The sequence below is a fragment of the Entelurus aequoreus genome, linkage group LG13, assembly GCF_033978785.1.
Source record: "Entelurus aequoreus isolate RoL-2023_Sb linkage group LG13, RoL_Eaeq_v1.1, whole genome shotgun sequence".
Taxonomy (NCBI): domain Eukaryota; kingdom Metazoa; phylum Chordata; class Actinopteri; order Syngnathiformes; family Syngnathidae; genus Entelurus; species Entelurus aequoreus.
In genome coordinates this window covers 15367258-15387862 of record NC_084743.1, presented here as the reverse complement: position 1 = coordinate 15387862, position 20605 = coordinate 15367258, and the positions used below count along the sequence as shown (strand labels likewise).

The window sequence follows — 20605 nt, the reverse complement described above, 5'->3', positions numbered from 1 at the left end:
CTCTTTTCATAAAATTGCCAACATTTTAAGCTTTTATCGTAAAATTGCGACTGTTATTGAGTAGAATTTCCAAATTTTATCATAATATTGCACAAATGTTCAGTTTTTCTTGTATAATGTTGACTTATGTTGAGTAAAATCAAGATTTTTATTTTAATACTGCCAAAATTCTAAGTTTTTCTTGTGAAATTGTGACCTTTGTCTTTTAAAATTCTGACTTTTATCACATTATTGCCAATTTATTTTGTTGTTCTTGTAAAATAGTCATATTTTGTCATAATTTGTTTCAAATAAAATTCAGATCATTATTATTATATTGCCAAAATGTGAACGTTTTAATAAATTCAATAAAATTGAGACTTTTGTTGAGTAAAATTACGACTCTTTTCATAAAATTGCCCAAATTTTAAGCTTTTCTTGTAAAATTGCGACTGTTGTTGAGTAAAATTCCAACTTTTATCATAATATTGCACAAATGTAAATGTTTTTCTTGTAAAATGTTGACTTGTGTTGAGTAAAATGTGTGTGTGTGTGTGTGCGTGTGTGTGTGTGTGGCTGGCATGCTCCAGTCCTCAGAAGGACGGTGCATTTGGGCGCAGGTGAACAGGTGTGTCGTAGCCTTTCGAAGGACTCGGCGTTCAGTCACGCTTCGTGTCTGCTGGCGTGTTAGTGCTCTGCTGAAAAAGGGCAGCTCGACCTCATCCCTGACGTGGGTAAATGCGCATGAAAGCCCCCCGGGGAGGCGAGTGAAGTGCGAATTGCTCAGGTCAGTGCCCACGCCGGTCTCCACGGGACCGCGGCGGCTCGTCTTCCAGACATTGTCATTAATATTTTTCAAGGAGTAGAAGACGCAGCATCTGCTGTTTTGCACGTTTGTTCCTCCAGTGGCACATCGCAGTCGGCTTTAATAGACCCCAGAAGCTCGTGAAGGAAACCGATCCTGATATCAACAGCAGTAAAGCCTGCTGTCCAAGTGATCAAACTTGTGTGTATTCTAATCCTGGGATTATTTTTCACTTACTGATTGTTCACATTTGATACCAACACAACACCATAAAATGTAATTGAGGCCAAACAAACAAGTGTGACATAATCACAGTTAGGTACGCGGCTGTTATGGTTTAACAGGGGGAGATGACGGCAACAGACACCAGGGGGTCATGTAGCTCTAAGATTATTTTTATATATATAGCTAATATATATAATAATAATAATACAAAACTATACAAACTAAACTAAGGAAAAGGAGTGTGTGACAAAACCCAAGAGTGAGTGGTGTTAGACTATGTGTGTAGTTAGCTGTTGTGAATTATGGATGAGGAAGCAGACAAATCCAAAGAGGGCAAGGCAAAAGGGGTCCAAGATCCGTGAGAGGTCCGTGGGGAAAGCGAGGAGTCGAGAATCAGGGAGCGCGAGGGAGACAGGGAGGAGTCCATAGGGAGAAGCAGGGAAAAGTGAGAAGCACAGCTCACTTTCAAGACGACGGCGGGTACTGCGGGGACGACACGAGAAAATGCACGCTGAAAACACGGAGGGGAAAACAGACAGAGAACAAGGTTGCATGAAGCATCAGATCATCGCTTACTGTACGCCAACAGAAGATTATATTCCGGCGAGGGATGGCAGGTTGTGCAGGCTTAAGAAGACCAGGAAGATCATCACCGACAGGTGCGCTGATTTCAGATTGATTTCAGCCGGTGGAGTGACGCATGCCGGAGAGGAGCGGCCGTGGGCTCATTGAGGAATGCGCATTGGCATGTGCCCGGGCCGTGACAGCGCCAAGGGAACAGTGTTGCTTTTTTAAAAATATATATATACTGTATACACGATTTATTTAGGATTTTCTATTTTTATAACAACACATATACAGGTAGGTAGGTAGGTAGGTCTTTATTGTCGTTGTACAAGAACAACGGAACTTTGTTTTCGGCACAAAGCCGTTCAAGATTAGACAAACAAACAGTGTACAGGGTTACAGAACAGGTACGCTGATGGGTCGCCACAAGGCGCCCCGTAAAAGATGGGAAAAAAGGTAAAAAATGGGGGAGGATGAGTAAAAAAATACAATCTAGATTGGGCTCCTAAGGGGGCCCAGTCTGGAGTGGGAAAAAATACATCTACATATTACAACATACATCTCGAGACTTGCAACAGAGGGGAGGGGAGTGCGGGCTACGGTGGCAGGCTGTAGCTCTTCAGGCGCTGCCCAGCTGTCCGTCACCCCTAAGGAAATCGCGTCAAGGGCGTTGGATGGGGGGTGGGGTTTGTGTGTGTGGCGTATATTTTTTGCATGTGTGTGTGTCTCTGTTCCGCGGCCTTGGTGTCGTGCAGTCGATAGTCCAAAGTCAACAACAACGGGTGTGTGTCCATGAGAGACAAGAAGGGAATTTGTTGTTATGTGAGAGTCTCGAAACCAAGGAAACAATCCAAGTTAGAAAGTTCTGTATGAGAGTGAAAATAAAATGAGCTTTTCACTCTAAATTGTCTTTGACTGGTCCTCAAATTCATCCTGTGGGGCGGACAGTCCGATGTTATCCAAATCACAAGAGTGTCCACAGTTCTGCCCGCATCCTCCAATCGTTTGTGGCAGCTTTTGGGTACTTTGAAGACTGCCAGCAACTTCCAATTTGTCGACAAACCAGAGCAACGCTTACTCCAATCAGCAGATGTCCTGTTGTCATAATTCCGAATAGGTAGATATATATTCACGTACTCGACTCCTTCTTCTCCCAAGAGTCCGTGGTGTGTCCAGCAACAACCACTTGGTCACGACAACAGGTTCCCCCAAACCCAAGATCTTGTCAATTTTATTGAGGCCAGTTAAATAGTTCCAATGTTTAGATTTGGAGAGTAGTGCTAAAAGAGGCAACAAGAACGTTAAGACAAGACAAGACAAAGAAGCAAGCAGGAGAGATGAGGGAGAGGAAAGGGATTGATTGATTGATTGATTGATTGATTGAGACTTGTATCAGTAGATTGCACAGTACAGTACATATTCCGTACAATTGACCACTAAATGGTAACACCCGGATAAGTTTTTCAACTTGTTTAAGTCGGGGTCCACGTAATCAATTCATGGTAAAATTCATGGGAAGCGTACGCCCTCGATGAGTGCCAGTGAGGAAAAACAGTATACATTGAAATGTTGGCAAAGTAAAGGCCCACAAAACACCACACAAAACAGACGGAAGGAGACTAACAATAAGACACATTTCAATAAGACTCATGAATAATTAGAGGGCAAAAAAATATATAAATATATATATATATATATATATATATATATATATATATATATATATATATATATATATATATATATATATATATATATATATATATATATATATAAATTTTTTTTAAAATGTATTTATTTATTTAATTTTTTTAAATTTTTATTTTTATTTTTAATTGTTTTTATTTTTATATATATGTATGTATATATTTATATACAGTACAGGCCAAAAGTTTGGACACACCTTCTCATTTCAATGCGTTTTCTTTATTTTCATGACTATTTACATTGCAGATTGTCACTGAAGGCATCAAAACTATGACACCTGTGAAGTGAAAACCACTTCAGGTTCACTACCTCTTGAAGCTCATGGAGAGAATGCCAAGAGTGTGCAAAGCAGCAATCAGAGCAAAGGGTGGCTATTTTGAAGAAACTAGAATATAAAACATGTTTTCAGTTATATCACCCTTTTTTGTTAAGTACAAAACTCCACATGTGTTCATTCCAGTGACGTGCGGTGAGGTTCATGGCTGGTGAGGCACTGACTTCATCACAGTCAGATTTACAAACATATGAACCCTAAAGAGTATCTTATTCACCATTTGATTGGCAGCAGTTCACGGGTTATGTTTAAAAGCTCATACCAGCATTCTTCCCTGCTTGGCACTCAGCATCAAGGGTTGGAATTGGAGGTTAAATCACCAAAAATGATTCCCGGGCGCGGCGCCGCTGCTGCCCACTGCTCCCCTTACATCCCAGGGGGTGAACAAGGGGATGGGTCGAATGCAGAGGACACATTTCACCACACCTAGTGTGTGTGTGACAATCATTGGTACTTTAACTTAACTTTAACTTTACACATACAAACTGTAGCACACAAAAAAGCACATTTAATAAAAAAAAACGTTATTGTAGTCTTACCTTTACTTATAAGTGCGGGAACAGTGGTGTTCGTGTTGGAGGAGTTGTGAATGAACGAAATATGAAATCCGTGCTGCAGTCTGCAGGTGTACCTAATGTTGTGTCTCTGTTCGCGGCTCCTCCGGCGCGAGCATTGTTGTTTTTGCACTTTTTGGCTTCTTGTTAAGTGACTTTTTTGGGTAGATTCGGTCTTGCACGTGGAGGGTTCGGGCGTGGGCTTTGGTTGGTGTGGCGCTCCCGTTGGGGCCCGGCGTGCATTCTGCGGCGGGGTGCATTTACCGGCAAAAGGAGGCGGGATTACTGCGAGCCTCCCACAGTGCGTCTTCGCAGCAGTTTTATGATCGCTCAGCACAAGAAATACGTTACACACATGCAGTTGTTGACAAAATACACTGTACATTATATACCTCAGCTAACTAAACTATGGAAATGTATCATATAATTCATATAGCAATACGGTCTCACTGCACAGCAGGCCAGTAGTTAGCCGAGTCCGCAATCCATGTAGAGGCACAACTGAGTGACGTGCCTCAACATGGCTGCTGATCACCACACCGTCTCTTCTCAGTATTTGAACGGCAAATGTGAAAATTCAGCGATTTTGAATACAAATAATCTAAAACTGGTGAAGTTAAATGGAAAATAACTTTATAGTATAATCACTGAATACAAATAACAATTTAAGTTTTTTTTTTTCTTTTTACATTTTTTTTCTTTCCATGATGGCAGGTGAGGCACCGCCTCCCCTGCCTCTAGTGACCGCACGTCACTGGTTCATTCATAGTTTTGATGTGACAATCTACAATGTAAATAGCCATTAAAATAAAGAAAACGCATTGAATGAGAAGGTGTGTCCAAACTTTTGGCCTGTACTGTATGTATACAGTATATACATACATATACACATATACATACACACATAAATACATACATGAACCCCAAGAAAAAAAACGACTAAGGTAAAATAATAGAACCCTCAGGGAATAAAGGCTGATTTTTTGTTGTCTTCAACGTATTTTGGCCGTCTTTTTTGTTCAGCGTTTATACCTAATATTGAATCCTAGGAAGGCAGGAATCTATGTTTGCACTACCCCAAGAGTCAGGTGTCGCAGTGTATCTCGCACCTTATGTTGCTTTACCACACGCGCAAATGTTATTTTTTCATGTGGATTTCATTCCAACAGCAAACAGAAAAAAAATATATTGAAGACGTTAACGTAGTGTCAGCTGTATTATTTTTCAATACACAACGCATTGGCCCAGCAGCGAACGCCTGTCGTGTTTTTTTCCCGACTATCACCGCTCGTGAGATTGCACCGCAGTGTGGGGAAATCAATTTAACAGAAGAGGTAATTTGAAAGAACTTTCATCATGGTTTTACTTCGAGGTCGCAGGGCTGACACGGGCGCTGTTTCTTCGCTGTTCTGCAGCACGTCTGCCAGAAATAACGGCAACATGAACAAGAGGCATATCAATTATTAACAAAGGTGTAACAAAATACTGTATTTTACGGACTATAGAGATGCCAAAATCCATGTATTAACTGCACCGGACTATAAACCGCAGGTATATATATATATATATATATATATATTAGAGATGGCCGATATATGCGTTAAAATGTAATATCGGAAATTATCGGTATAGTTTTTTTTTTAATTATCGGTATCGTTTTTTTTTTTTTTAATTAAATCAACATAAAAAACACAAGATACACTTACAATTAGTGCACCAACCCAAAAAACCTCCCTCCCCCATTCACACTCATTCACACAAAAGGGTTGTTTCTTTCTGTTATTAATATTCTGGTTCCTACATTATATATCAATATATATCAATACAGTCTGCAAGGGATACAGTCCGTAAGCACACATGATTGTGCGTGCTGCTGGTCCACTAATAGTACTAACATTTAACAGTTAATTTTGCAAATTTTCATTCATTACTAGTTTCTATGTAACTGTTCTTATATTGTTGTACTTTGTTTTGTATTCAAGAAAATGTTTTGAATTTATTTATCTTATTTTACTAATTTTTTAAAAAAGTACCTTATCTTCACCACACATGGTTGTCCAAATTAGGCATAATAATGTGTTAATTCCACCACTGCATGTATCAGTTGATATCAGTATCGGTTGATATCGGTATCGGTAATTAAAGAGTTGGACAATATCGGAATATCGGATATCGGCAAAAAGCCATTATCGGACATCCCTATATATATATATATATATATATATATATATATATATATATATATATATATATATATATATATATATATATATATATATATATATACATTATAAAATGAGGTACTTACACATAAATGTTTGTAAATGTTTATTTACATAACGTTATTGATTTCAAACGGTGTCTGTAACACTGCAGTAAAACGGCTGATCAAACAAAACAGAAGTCATCGTCATGGACCCATTAGCTGCGGAAGCTAGTTCTTTAATAAGTTAAACAGACTCAATAACTCCACGTCTTGGTGAATTTACCGAAGACTTTGTGAAACTGAAACAATACAAAAATAATGCCATAGTAAGTTAATAATACTAACACAGACGGTCATAAATGTGTTAGCATTTTAGCTAACGCTAACAACGCTGGCTTCATCATTTTACGGTAGCACGTACAAATATGCATGAAAACACTCCTACAGACATCACACGTGGTACTTTTTAGTAAGTATGAATAGTTTTAGTTATATTGTAAGACTTACAAACGTTGCTAGGAGTGGTGAATAAATAATCCATACGAGTAGAAACGCTGTGGACGGCTAGGAGACTGAACGGCAATTCTACTTCTGGTTTTGAAGCACCAAATAGAAGAACACTGAGAGAACACTGCCAGAAATAACGCCAACATGAACAAGAGGCATATCAATTATTAACAGGGGTGTAACATAATACTATATTTTCCAGACTATAGAGCTCCAAAATCCATATATTAACCGCACCGGACTATAAGCCGGTATATATATATGTATATATATATATATATATATATATATATATATATATATATATATATATATATATATATATATATATATATATATATATATATATATATATATATATATATATATATATATATATATATATATATATATATATATATATATATATATATATATATATATATATATATATATATATATATATATGTCTTAATTGGATTATCCAAAAAAAATAGTGCTCGATACCGTGGTAGAGCGTAATATGTATGTGTGGGAAAAAATCACAAGACTATTTCATCTCTACAGGCCTGTTTCATGAGGGTTTCCTCAATCATCAGGAGATTTTGATGGAAGTATTCACATACCATGGTTTATATAGGGCACAGGGCGGGTGGGTACAGGCAGGCGTAGGGGCGTGGTGATTGGCTCATGTGTTACCTAGGAGGTGTTTCCTTCTGTGACGGCATGCTGATACAATTTCGCTGCGCTTGTTGAACTGTTCATTATATACAGTCCAGACTTGTCATCCCTCTGCGATGAGGTGGCGACTTGTCCAGGGTGTACCCCGCCTTCTGCCCGATTGTAGCTGAGATAGGCTCCAGCGCCCCCCGTGACCCCGAAGGGAATAAGCGGTAGAAAATGGATGGATGGATGGATATATATATATATATATATATATATATATATATATATATATATATATATATATATATATTTATATACGTTATAAAAAAGTGTTATTTACGCAGAACATTTTTGTAAATGTTTATTTCCAAACGGTTTCTGTAACATGGCAGTAAAACGGCTGATCAAACAAAACAGAAGTCATCGTCATGGACCCATTAGCTGCGAAAGCTAGCTCTCGAATCAGCTAAACAGATTCATTTTCTCCACGTTGACGTCTTGGTGAATTTACTTTCCTTTCATTTAGGAAAATATCGAAAAGTATCAAAATAAATTTTGGTACCGGTACCAAAATATTGGTATCGGGACAACCGTATTATGCTCACGTCCAAACTGTGTACGTAGTTTGACTTTTAGCACTCAAATCAACACTCAGACGAACCCGCACCATAGTCTCTCTTAGCACAGTACTAGACTGTGAGGTTATTGTGTCGACTCCCAGCTTCCCCCAGATTAGAAACTCCACACGTGGAAGGAAATAACATAAGACCTCTGTGCCAAATGCCAGGCCTTTGTTAGAATGAATATAGCGGAAGATGAATGTGGCTGCTGCTCCTGTGTCGTGGAAATAACTCAGGGGGGCTTTGGGCAGAGACAAGTTTACATTATTTAATCTCCAACAGGTTTCTTTGTCCTCAGAGAATTGCGAAAACTCGCGATAGTCCCTTTAATTTACAGACCCTGAGTTTATTATTCTGTATGTTTCTCACGGGGACAATGTGTGAACCGAGTTACCACATATCGAGACCAAGGTGAGCATTGTGATCGGAACAACGCTCGTGTGATAGGATCGATACTTTGGTTGCAGTTTCTCAATATTATATGTTAAAAAAAAATTAAATACATTTCTCAAAGTTTGCATTTTCTCTCTTTCTCGTTGCTGCTCGCTCAGGCACACTCTGCCCCTCTCCTTTGCTGCACTGAGAGCTGTCCATGATACCGTCTGTGTTTCCTAACCATAGGGCCGTGAGCACCCTCTAGAAGTCCGCCAAAAAAATATCTGTTTCTCAACTTTGGGCCGCAGCGGTACCCAGTTGCAATACACTTTTCCACCACCTGTGGCAGTAATGTGTCAGGTTCAAACACTGATGACATCTATTAATCAGACAAGAAGCAAGGAATCATGCAGAGACAGAGTTCAATTTAGCTCATGAGGAGAACGCATGGAGCTGCACACTTAGTCACAGTCTCGCCCTACGCTCTAAGGTTCAGCTCCCGCGTCCCTCTATTTATTCAGGAGTTCCACAGTCAACATCACTGATCTACATCGTAGAAGAGGGTCTAGGTGAGTCTGAAACCCGTTAAGGAGGATCTTATTATTTACCTTGGCAGCTCTCAACATTAGAGATATGCCTCTGTAGTTGGTCACGAGAGACAGATCACCCTTCTTTGCAGTGGGATGATGACATGTCTAACCCGCTGTTTAGGAGGAGACAAGTTGGTGTACACCTCCGAGTAGAAGGCATGGATGGCATCAATCATATGGTCACCACCTCCTTGGAGAGAATCTGCAGTAATGGTGTAATCAATGCCAGCTGCTTTGTGGTTTTCATAGCTGCGATTGCTTCAACTGTTTCTTCACGGGTGGGAGGATCGTTGCAGATGGGAAGATCATTTATTGCCGAAGGAGGTCGGTCTGGTGGAACCAAGCCACTATCGTTGTTCAGAAATCTGCTGAAATAGTCTTTCCACTCCTCAAGAAGACGTTCTTCTTTCTTGGGTGGCTCGCCAGTCCTCAGGAGACAAGTTGGTGTACATCTCCGAGTAGAAGGCATGGATGGCATCAATCATATGGTCACCACCTCCTTGGAGAGAATCTGCAGTAATGGTGTAATTAATGCCAGCTGCTTTGTGGTTTTCATAGCTGCGATTGCTTCAACTGTTTCTTCACGGGTGGGAGGATCGTTGCAGATGGGAAGATCATTTATTGCCGAAGGAGGTCGGTCTGGTGGAACCAAGCCACTTTCGTTGTTCAGAAATCTGCTGAAATAGTCTTTTCACTACTCAAGAAGATGTTCTTCATTCTTGGGTGGTTTACCAGGCCTCAGTGTCACCTTGACCTTGGCTTTGGTGTTCCTCCCAGACAATAACTGGATTATATTCCAAGTGGTTGTGTAATGTCCTCTCTCATCAGCTCTGAGATTGTCCATTTGTTTGTCAAGTACAGCAGTCTTTGTGTACTTTGTAAGAGTCATTCAGTCGAGCGTTAAGGTTCCTCCACCTTGCTCTTGCTTGATGTGACTTTGTTAGTTGGGACCTCTTATTGGTCTCATCTCTTTGTGTTTTGAGTTTGGTGGTACCTTCAGACACCCAGCTGGGTAAATCAGGGGTTTCCAATAACTTTCTCAGCCAGGTCTCTTACTGTGGTTTCAAATGACTCGTACCACTCTGATAAATCTACAAATTGGTCATCCAGTGCAAGTGCTTCAAAGCATTTTGATAGTTCAAGCTGGAATTCATCCTTGCTGTCTGGATTCTGGATTCTGCCACTTTGCCATTATTGTACTCCACAGCGATTCTTTCCTTTCCACACTGGTGTGTTGTGTTTTTGGGACTCATATTGAGTTGGCAAAACGGACAAAACTTGCCTGCAGACGCCACATAGTGTGAATGGCTGAATGAAGCGTTCGTACACAAAGACATGGTTAACACTTGGACGAACATTTGGCTTAAAGTTTGTAAATCAAAAAGTTCTCAAATAGAGGGGTTCATAAATCGAGGTTCCACTGTACTAGTTTAAATACTTCAGTAATTTAAATAAAATTATAACGAAGTAAACCATTCAGCAAATAAGAACAAGTTGTCTTCTCAGGACATTCAATCGATCACAACCGGATTGTCTAGTTTGTCTTAGAAGAAGGGGGGGTTGCACAGGTCCGGTGGCCATGGATGAAGAGCTTGCTGTCCAGAGTCGGGACCCCGGGTGGACCGCTAGCCTGTGCATCGGTTGGGGACATCTCTGCGCTGCTGACCTGTCTCCGCTCGGGACGGTTTCCTGTGGCCCCACTATGGACTGGACTCTCGTTGATGTGTTGGATCCACTGTGGACTGGACTTTCACAATATTATGTCAGACCCACTCGACATCCATTGCTTTCGGTCTCCCCTAGAGGGGGGGGGGGGGGGGGGGGGGGGGTTACCCACATATGCGGTCCTCTCCAAGGTTTCTCATAGTCATTCACATCGACGTCCCACTGGGGTGAGTTTTTCCTTGCCCGTATGTGGGCTCTGTACCGAGGATGTCGTTGTGGCTTGTGCAGCCCTTTGAGACACTTGTGATTTAGGGCTATATAAATAAACATTTATTGATTGATTGATTGAAGACAAATTGTCATAATTATCGCGGCAAAGCCATCAGGTATATAGAATGTATAAATACCGTATTTTCCGGACTATAAGGAGCACTTAAAATCTTTTTTTGTTCTCAAAACTGGACAGTGTGCCTTATAACCTAATGTACGGAATCATTCTGGTTTTGCTTACCGACCTCAAAGCAATTTTATTTGGTGCATGGTGTAATGATAATTGTGACCAGTAGATGGCAGTCACACATAAGAGATATGTGTAGACTGCAATATGACTCAAGTAAACAACACCAACGTTTTATATGTTCCATTGAGAATATAGAACATTAAACACGGCGCTCAAAAATCTATCAACATTTTTTAGTACGACTTTGGTAAGCTATGAAGCCACACCGCTTGATGGATTGTCGGTGCATAAAACATATGAGTATTATTATGGTGTGTGTATAAGGTAAGACACATTATCTGGCATTTTGTTTTGCAATATAATGCACAAGCAACTTTTCTTACCTTCTGGTACCTGCTGATGTGTATTTGGGATCTGCATAAGTCCTGAAAATGTGTAGTCTGTGCGGACGGCGTAGTCGATAAGCTTCTTCTTTTTCTCTATCTTCTTGTTATGGGACATTCCTCCTCCGCTGTTGCCAATTCTGATATAAAGTAGTGTAAAGTTCTTACTAGGGATGTCCGATAATGGCTTTTTGCCGATATCCGATATTCTGATATTGTCCAACTCTTTAATTACCGATACCGATATCAACCGATATATACAGTCGTGGAATTAACACATTATTATGTCTAATTTGGACAACCAGGTATGGTGAATATAAGGTACTTTAAAAAAAAAAAAAAAAACATAAAATAAGATAAATAAATTAAAAACATTTTCTTGAATAAAAAAGAAAGTAAAACAATATAAAAACAGTTACATAGAAACTAGTAATTAATGAAAATGAGTAACATTAGCTGTTAAAGGTTAGTACTATTAGTGGACCAGCAGCACGCACAATCATGTGTGCTTACGGACTGTATCCCTTGCAGACTGTATTGATATATATTGATATATAATGTAGGAACCAGAATATTAATAACAGAAAGAAACAACCCTTTTGTGTGAATGAGGAGGGAGGTTTTTTGGGTTGGTGCATTAATTGTAAGTGTATCTTGTGTTTTTTATGTTGATTTAATTAAAAAAAAACAAAAAAAAACAAAAACGATACCGATAATAAAAAAAACGATACCGATAATTTCCGATATTACATTTTAACGCATTTATCGGCCGATAATATCGGCAGGCCGATATTATCGGACATCCCTGGTTCTTACTTATATCTGTCAGTAAACTCGCCATGGATGCGCTAAAACATACCGGTGTAGTGAGTTTACATTATTCACCCAAGGAACTTTAGTTATTAGAGTTCCGGTCGGACGGTTGTCGTTTCCGTATGAGGAGTCTGAATGCCATTAAAACAGTTAGTGCCATCTTTTGACACTTCTTCCACTCCCGTCCTTGCACGCCACACCGCTACAACCAAGATGACGGGGAGAAGACGCTGCCGAAGGCGAGCCACGTAAAAAAAACCGCCCACAAAACGGCGCATCCTAAAGGGACTGTCAGAAAGCGGCTGAAAGATGGTTTGTAAAACATCATCTATGCAACATTTTGACCAAAGAACCACCATTACATGTTATGTAGACCTACATTTAGAAAGCACATAATAATAATATGACTCCTTTAATGCGCCTTATAATCCGGTGCGCCTTATATATGAAAAAAGTATTTAAAAAATAGACTATTCATCGGCCCTATGGTCAGGGAAAGACCATAATTCACAATTCCGGGTTTCATGATGCATTTCGCTGGCGATAGCTCCTTCTTCTTTGAGTCGTGTTACTACTGTTCACGTTGGCACCGGTGCCAGTATGCAACCGAGTTTTGGTACCCATCCATAACGGTGCCCCCGCACAGTGATATAATTGTTCCCAGCAGGATGGAGATGCAGCTTTATAGTTGTTTGTCTGTGTGTCACCTTTTATTTCTGAGAGTGATTTCTATTTTAGTGAGACTCAATAAAAGCAACAACAGGTACTCACAACTGTGACCCGCACCAAATGCTGCACCGTGACCCCAATCACCGACAGCGTGCAGAGACTGTGTTCATTGCCACCTTCATCTGGCTCCTGTCTCTTTGCCCACTTTGGAAATGTGGTTGAGGCTACACTTTAATTTTTTCTATTTTTACTTATAGTCGTTATATCAAGAAGACCAAATAAATGCATGTGTAGGTTCTCATAAAGCAGTAAAAGCCATGTTAAGCAAAATGGATTTAGGTCAACTCTTGTACTGCTGGAAAACTGGAACATATTTGACAGCTCAGTCAAAACATCGAAATGTCAGGAAAATAGCATCTTTTTCCTACCTGCGCCTGATTATTTTTCCATACTCGACTCACAAGCCTGAAATGTCTACTCTGATGTGGCCAAAAACGGGTCCGCAAAAGCCTGGAAATGATATGCATTAATTAAGTACTTTATCTTTTCTTACTAAATGTGTTCGTTCTTTTCATATTGACAGAAAAAAAACACAATTGCATATATTTTTGGTGAAGATTATCGAATAAAGCAACAAATGTTTTATGATCATACTTTAAAAAAAATGTTTTTCCTAAAATAAAATTAAATAATTAAATATTATAGCTTAAAAATGGTTTATGAATCTGTAATAATAACGATGTTCATGTTAATAATGTAATGTTGGTTACATTTGCATGCATTTAGGTTGGAAAGTAGTTATACGAATAATGAAGTATTCGTTTTGAGTTTCCTAATGTGACACATATTTAATTATCATACATTACACTTTTTTTTTGGTAAAGTTATCCATTAAAATTTACATTGTAAAAATGACAAAAGATTTTACGGTTAAAAAAAAAATTAATAAATAAATAAATAAATAAAAACTGGCCGATCAGTCGCCAGAATTTTACCGTGAAAAAACAGTGCTACTTTTTTTTCAATTTACAGTATACACCGTAAAAACAACAACAACAATGAGATTTTGCGTTGAAAAATTAGCCGTTCTGTCGCCAGCATTTTACTGTAAAAAAACAATGGTACCATTTTCCATTTACAGTCATATATATATATATATATATATATATATATATATATAAATATATATATATATATATATATATATATATATATATATATATATATATATATATATATATATATATATATATATATATATATATATATATATATATAATATATAAATATGTACAGTATATATGTATATATATTTATATAGTTATATATGTGTGTATGTATATATATGCGTATGTATATATATATACATACACGCATATATATATATATATATATAAATATATATATATATATATATATATATATATATATATATATATATATATATATATAATATATATATATATATATATATATATATAAATATATATATATATATATATATATATATATATATTTATATATATATATATATATATATATATATATATATATATATATTTATATATATATATATATATATATATATATATATATATATATATATATATATATATATATATATATATATATATATATATATATATATATATATATATATATGCGGATGTGTATATTTATAATATATATATACACACACATATCTATATATATATATATATATATATATATATATATATATATATATTTGTGTGTATTTATGTATATATATTTATGCATATGCGTATACATGTATGTGTATATGCATATTTATGTATATATGTATATATATATATGTTTATCTGGGGAGAGGGACGCCTGGCCTTCCCTGCTTAAGCTGCTCCCCCTGCGACCCGACCTCAGATAAGCGTAAGAAGATGGATGAATGGATGGATGGATGTACATATATATGCATGTATGTATATACAGTATATGTAAATGTGTATGTAGATGTATGTATATATATGTATATATGTATATGTGTATGTATATGTATATGCATATATATATAATGCATAGGCAATTGTGTAATGATATTTTGAAGTGAATATACATTTATATGCATGTATTATTCATTGCGACCCTCTGAGGTCAGCCATAACTGCATTGTGGCCCTCAGTGAAAATGAGTTTGACACCCCCGCTCTACAGTACACAGTACTCTCCTTTGATAAAGTGTGTTTACCGCTGGTCAATGCAACATCTGTTCTTTTCTCGCCTTCTGCTCTGCTCCGTCAGGTTTTATCCAGAGGAGGAGGGAGGTGCTGTGGGCATCCAGCAGTCCGCTGGACGTGTGTCCTCATCTGGCAGAGTCCATCCCCTGCGAGGACCCCGCCTGCTACCGGTGGCAGGTTCAGCGAGAGGCGAAGTGTACGCCCGACAATAGCACCTGTGGTCCTGGGACTGTGGAACAAAGCGTCCAGTGTGTCAGTGCTGAAGGTAACACACAATTACTCAATTAAGTGAAACGCGAAGATATCAAGTTTTGGAAATTGCTAAATAAACATGGTGTGATTATATTGCACATTTCAGCAATATATGCTTTAGACCTTTTCAGTCCGGCTCTGTGCGTGTGTTGCTCTGCTCCAACTCCCCACTACGTGTCTCGTGCCGGCTGCTGCTAATTAAGGGCGACAGGTGATTACATAACAAACTCCAGCTGGGTAATCTACTCACCTGCCGCTGTCTTCGAGGCCGATCCTAAACTTACACACCGCGCTTCGCGGCAGGCCCGCAGGCCACATCCCCCTCCACACACACCTTCTCATTTCAATGCGTTTTTCTTTATTTTCATGACTATTTACATTGCAGATTGTCACCGAAGGCATCAAAACGATGACACCTGTGAAGTGGAAACCCTTTCAGGTGACTACCTCTCCATGCTCATCGAGAGAATGCCAAGTTGAGAGAAACTAGAATATATATATATATATATATATATATATATATATATATATATATATATATATATATATATATATATATATATATACATATATATATATATATATATATATATATATATATATATATATATATATATATATATATATATATATATATATATATATATATATATATATATATATATATATATATATATATATATATATATATATATATATATATATATATATATATATATATATATATATATATATATATATATATATATATATATATATATATATATATATATGCGCATATGTATATATATATGTATATATATACATATATAAAACATAATATAATATATATATATATATATATATATATATATATATATATATATATATATATATATATATATATATATATATATATATATATATATATATATAAAACATGTATATATATATATATATATACATATATAAAACATGTTTTCAGTTATTTCACCATTTTTTGTTCAGTACATAACTCCTCATGTGTTCATTCATAGTTTTGATGTGAAAATCTACAATGTAAATACTCATAAAAATAAAGAAAACACATTGAATGAAAAGGTGTGTCCAAACTTTTAAGTTAAAAGTTAAAGTACCACTAGGGTGTGGCGAAATTATTCTCTGCATTTGACCCATCACCCTTGATCTCCCCCCTGGGAGGTGAGGGGATCATTTTTGGTGATTTAACCCCCAATTCCAACCCTTGATACTGAGTGCCAAGCAGGGAGGTAATGGGTCACATTTTTATAGTCTTTGGTATGACCGATCTCAGGGCGGACACTCTAACCACTAGGCATCTGAGTAGGTTTTGGCCTGTATATCAAAAGTATCGACATTTTGATGACAGTGCGGAAATATGACCATATCACACCAACTCTCAAATCCCTTCACTGGCTTCCTGTTCCACTCAGGACTGAATTCAAAGTCTCCCTACTAACCCACCAGTGCCTCCATGGTAATGCCCCCCTCTACCTCAAAGAACTACTCACCCCCAAATCCTCCGATCCGGACAGGCTAACCTCCTCTAACCTGCGAGGACAAAGCTACGAACAATGGGAGACCGGGCGTTCTGCTCCGTCGCTCCCATGTCTGTGGAACGCTCTCCCTGACCACCTGAGGGCACCACAGACTGTGGATGCTTTTAAAAAAGGCTTAAAAACTAGAGATGTCGATAAATGCCGATAAATGCTTTGAAATGTAATATCGGAAATTATCGGTATCGTTTTTTTTATTATCGGTATCGTTTTTTTTTATTTTATTTTTTTATTTTTTTTATTAAATCAACATAAAAAACACAAGATACACTTACAATTAGTGCACCAACCCAAAAAACCTCCCTCCCCCATTTACACTCATTCACACAAAAGGGTTGTTTCTTTCTGTTATTAATATTCTGGTTCCTACATTATATATCAACATATATCAATACAGTCTGCAAGGGATACAGTCCGTAAGCACACATGATTGTGCGTGCTGCTGCTCCACTAATAGTACTAACCTTTAACAGTTAATTTTACTCATTTTCATTAATTACTAGTTTCTATCTAAGTGTTTTTATATTGTTTTACTTTCTTTTGTATTCAAGAAAATGTTTTTTAATTTATTTATCTTATTTTATTTTATTTTAAAAAAAAAACAACCTTATCTTCACCATACCTGGTTGTCCAAATTAGGCATAATAATGTGTTAATTCCACGACTGTATATATCGGTATCGGTTGATATCGGTATCGGTAATTAAAGAGTTGGACAATATCGGAATATCGGATATCGGCAAAAAAGCCATTATCGGACATCCCTATTAAAAACCCTTCTTTTTAAAAAAGCTTTTTTTTTTTAGACATATGCATACTAGTTTTAGCTATTTGACAGTTCAATTTTTTTTTATTTTTTTTTTATTATCTTTTTATTTTATTTTTTTTAATACACTGTAGCACTTTGAGGTTTTTTACTCAATGTAAAGTGCTTTTTACGTATAAAATCTATTATTATTATTATTATTATTTGATTTGAGGATCGATATTAGCACAGAAAGAGCTGGTATCGATATTTCAGTATCAATCCGCACATCACCGGTTGTGCGTTACGAGCTCGGCCGTTGAACGCACTGTGCCGCTAAGTTGAGGTACCACTGTTCTATTGGTAAAGTTGTCATCACCGCATGGTGGTAGACAGCTGTAAACCCTACCACCTTCCTTCTTCCCTTCATTTATTCCTCATCCCTAGCTAATTGTCCTACACCGCCCACTATCTGATGAACTTTGACAGAACCGACAGTCAAAGGGCCTCGGCGGATGTGAAGAAAAAAAACAAGGAAATGTTAATAAATGTTGACGGGGTGGGGCACCTTTTGCACTTTTTGATCGACCCATAATGTCCTCCGAGTTCAAGGGGCCGCTTCCTCACGTTGTCAGGGCCGAGTCGGTGTAATGATGGGAAAGAGGCGAGGTAAGAGGACCGGCGGTGCATTCTAATTAGTTCAGTGAATCACCTGGGCTGACACGTCTCTGTAAAGAGAGCGGCGGCTCGGCCCGACTTCCTCGCCCTACGGAATCGGGGGATATCATAATTCCGTAAGTGAGGGTTGGATCAGCTGCTCGGTCGCTACTGCAGACCTTCTTTCAGCACCTCCAGCTTCTCCTTAGTCGGAAATATTTTTTGGGGCAATCTCATGCTATTTTTAGTACCCCCTCCTTTTAGAAAGTAGCTGTTATATACAAACCCCGTTTCCATATGAGTTGGGAAATTGTGTTAGATGTCAATATAAACGGAATACAATGATTTGCAAATCCTTTTCAACCCATATTCAGTTGAAAGACAACATATTTGATGTTCAAACTCATAAACTTTATTTTTTTTTGCAAATAATAATTAACTTAGAATTTCATGGCTGCAACACGTGCCAAAGTAGTTGGGAAAGGGCATGTTCACCACTGTGTTACATGGCCTTTCCTTTTAACAACGCTCAGTAAACGTTTGGGAACTGAGGAGACACATTTTTGAAGCTTTTCAGGTGGAATTCTTTCCCATTCTTGCTTGATGTACAGCTTAAGTTGTTCAACAGTCCGGGGGTCTCCCTTGTGCTATTTTAGGCTTCATTATGCACCACACATTTTTAACGGGAGACAGGTCTGGACTACAGGCAGGCCAGTGTAGTACCCGCACTCTTTTACTATGAAGCCACGCTGTTGTAACACGTGGCTTGGCATTGTCTTGCTGAAATAAGCAGGGGCGTCCATTATAACGTTGCTTGGATGGCAACATATGTTGCTCCAAAACCTGTATGTACCTTTCAGCATTAATGGTGCCTTCACAGATGTGTAAGTTACCCATGTCTTGGGCACTAATACACCCCCATACCATCACAGATGCTGGCTTTTCATTTTTGTGCCTATAACAGTCCAGATGGTTCTTTTCTTCTTTGGTCCAAAGGAAACAACATCCACAGTTTCCAAAAATAATTTGAAATGTGGACTCGTCCGACCACAGAACACTTTTCCACTTTGCATGAGTCCATCTTAGATGAGCTCGGGCCCTGCGAAGCCGGTGGAATTTCTGGGTGTTGTTGATAAATGGCTTTCGCTTTGCATAGTAGAGTTTTATTTTGCACTTACAGATGTAGCGACCGACTGTAGTTACCGACAGTGGTTTTCTGAAGTGTTCCTGAGCCCATGTGGTGATATCCTTTACACACTGATGTCGCTTTTTGATGCAGCACCGCCTGAGGGATCAAAGGTCCATAATATCATCGCGTTTGCGCAGTGATTTCTCCAGGTTATATGAAGCTTTTGATGATATTACGGACCATAGATGGTGAAATCCCTAAATTCCTTGCAATAGTTCGTTGAAAAATGTTCTTCTTAAACAGTTCGACAATTTGCTCACGCATTTGTTCACAAAGTGGTGACCCTCGCCCCACCCTTGTATGGAAGCTGCTTTTATACCCAATCATGGCACCCACCTGTTCCAGATTAGCCTGTTCACCTGTGGGATGTTCCAAATAAGTGTTTGATGAGCATTCCTCAACTTTCTCAGTCTTTTTTGCCACTTGTGCCAGCTTTTTTGGAAACATGTTTCAGGCATCAAATTCCAAATGAGCTAATATTTGCAAAAAATAACATTTTTGTAGTTTGAATGTTAAATATCTCGTCTTTTTGCAGTCTATTCAATTGAATGGAGGTTCAAAAGGATTCGCAAATCATTGTATTATTTTTTTATTCACGATTTACACAACATGCCAACTTCACCGGTTTTGGGTTTTGTATTTTTTTTTTTGGTGTTAATTTAGTTTGTGGTTGTATTTGTCATATTTATAACTAACTTTCATTTTCCTGAGGGAACTCTCCTGAAGGAATCAATAAAGTACTATCTATCTACCTAATCCTTCTCTGCGCCTTCTATCGATAATACCATAACTGAACCGCCTGGTTCAGTTTCTGCTTTTTCTGTTCCGCCCGGGACTCAAACCTGGGTCGTCCTCATGCTAACTACCGAGCTAAAAGCTTGTCAGGGAGTGGGG

General features: G+C 37.9%; 1 protein-coding gene across 1 annotated transcript in view; it reads left to right on the top strand.

Annotated features, from left to right (window-relative positions):
- The window catches only part of thsd7ba (thrombospondin, type I, domain containing 7Ba), a 517449-nt gene that overhangs the window by 146426 nt on the left and 350418 nt on the right, over window positions 1-20605 (top strand). Inside the window, exons 7-8 of the mRNA XM_062067490.1 lie at window positions 15381-15581; window positions 15954-16007. Of these exons, the coding sequence (XP_061923474.1) occupies window positions 15381-15581; window positions 15954-16007 (255 nt within the window). The remainder of the gene's footprint in view (window positions 1-15380; window positions 15582-15953; window positions 16008-20605) is intronic.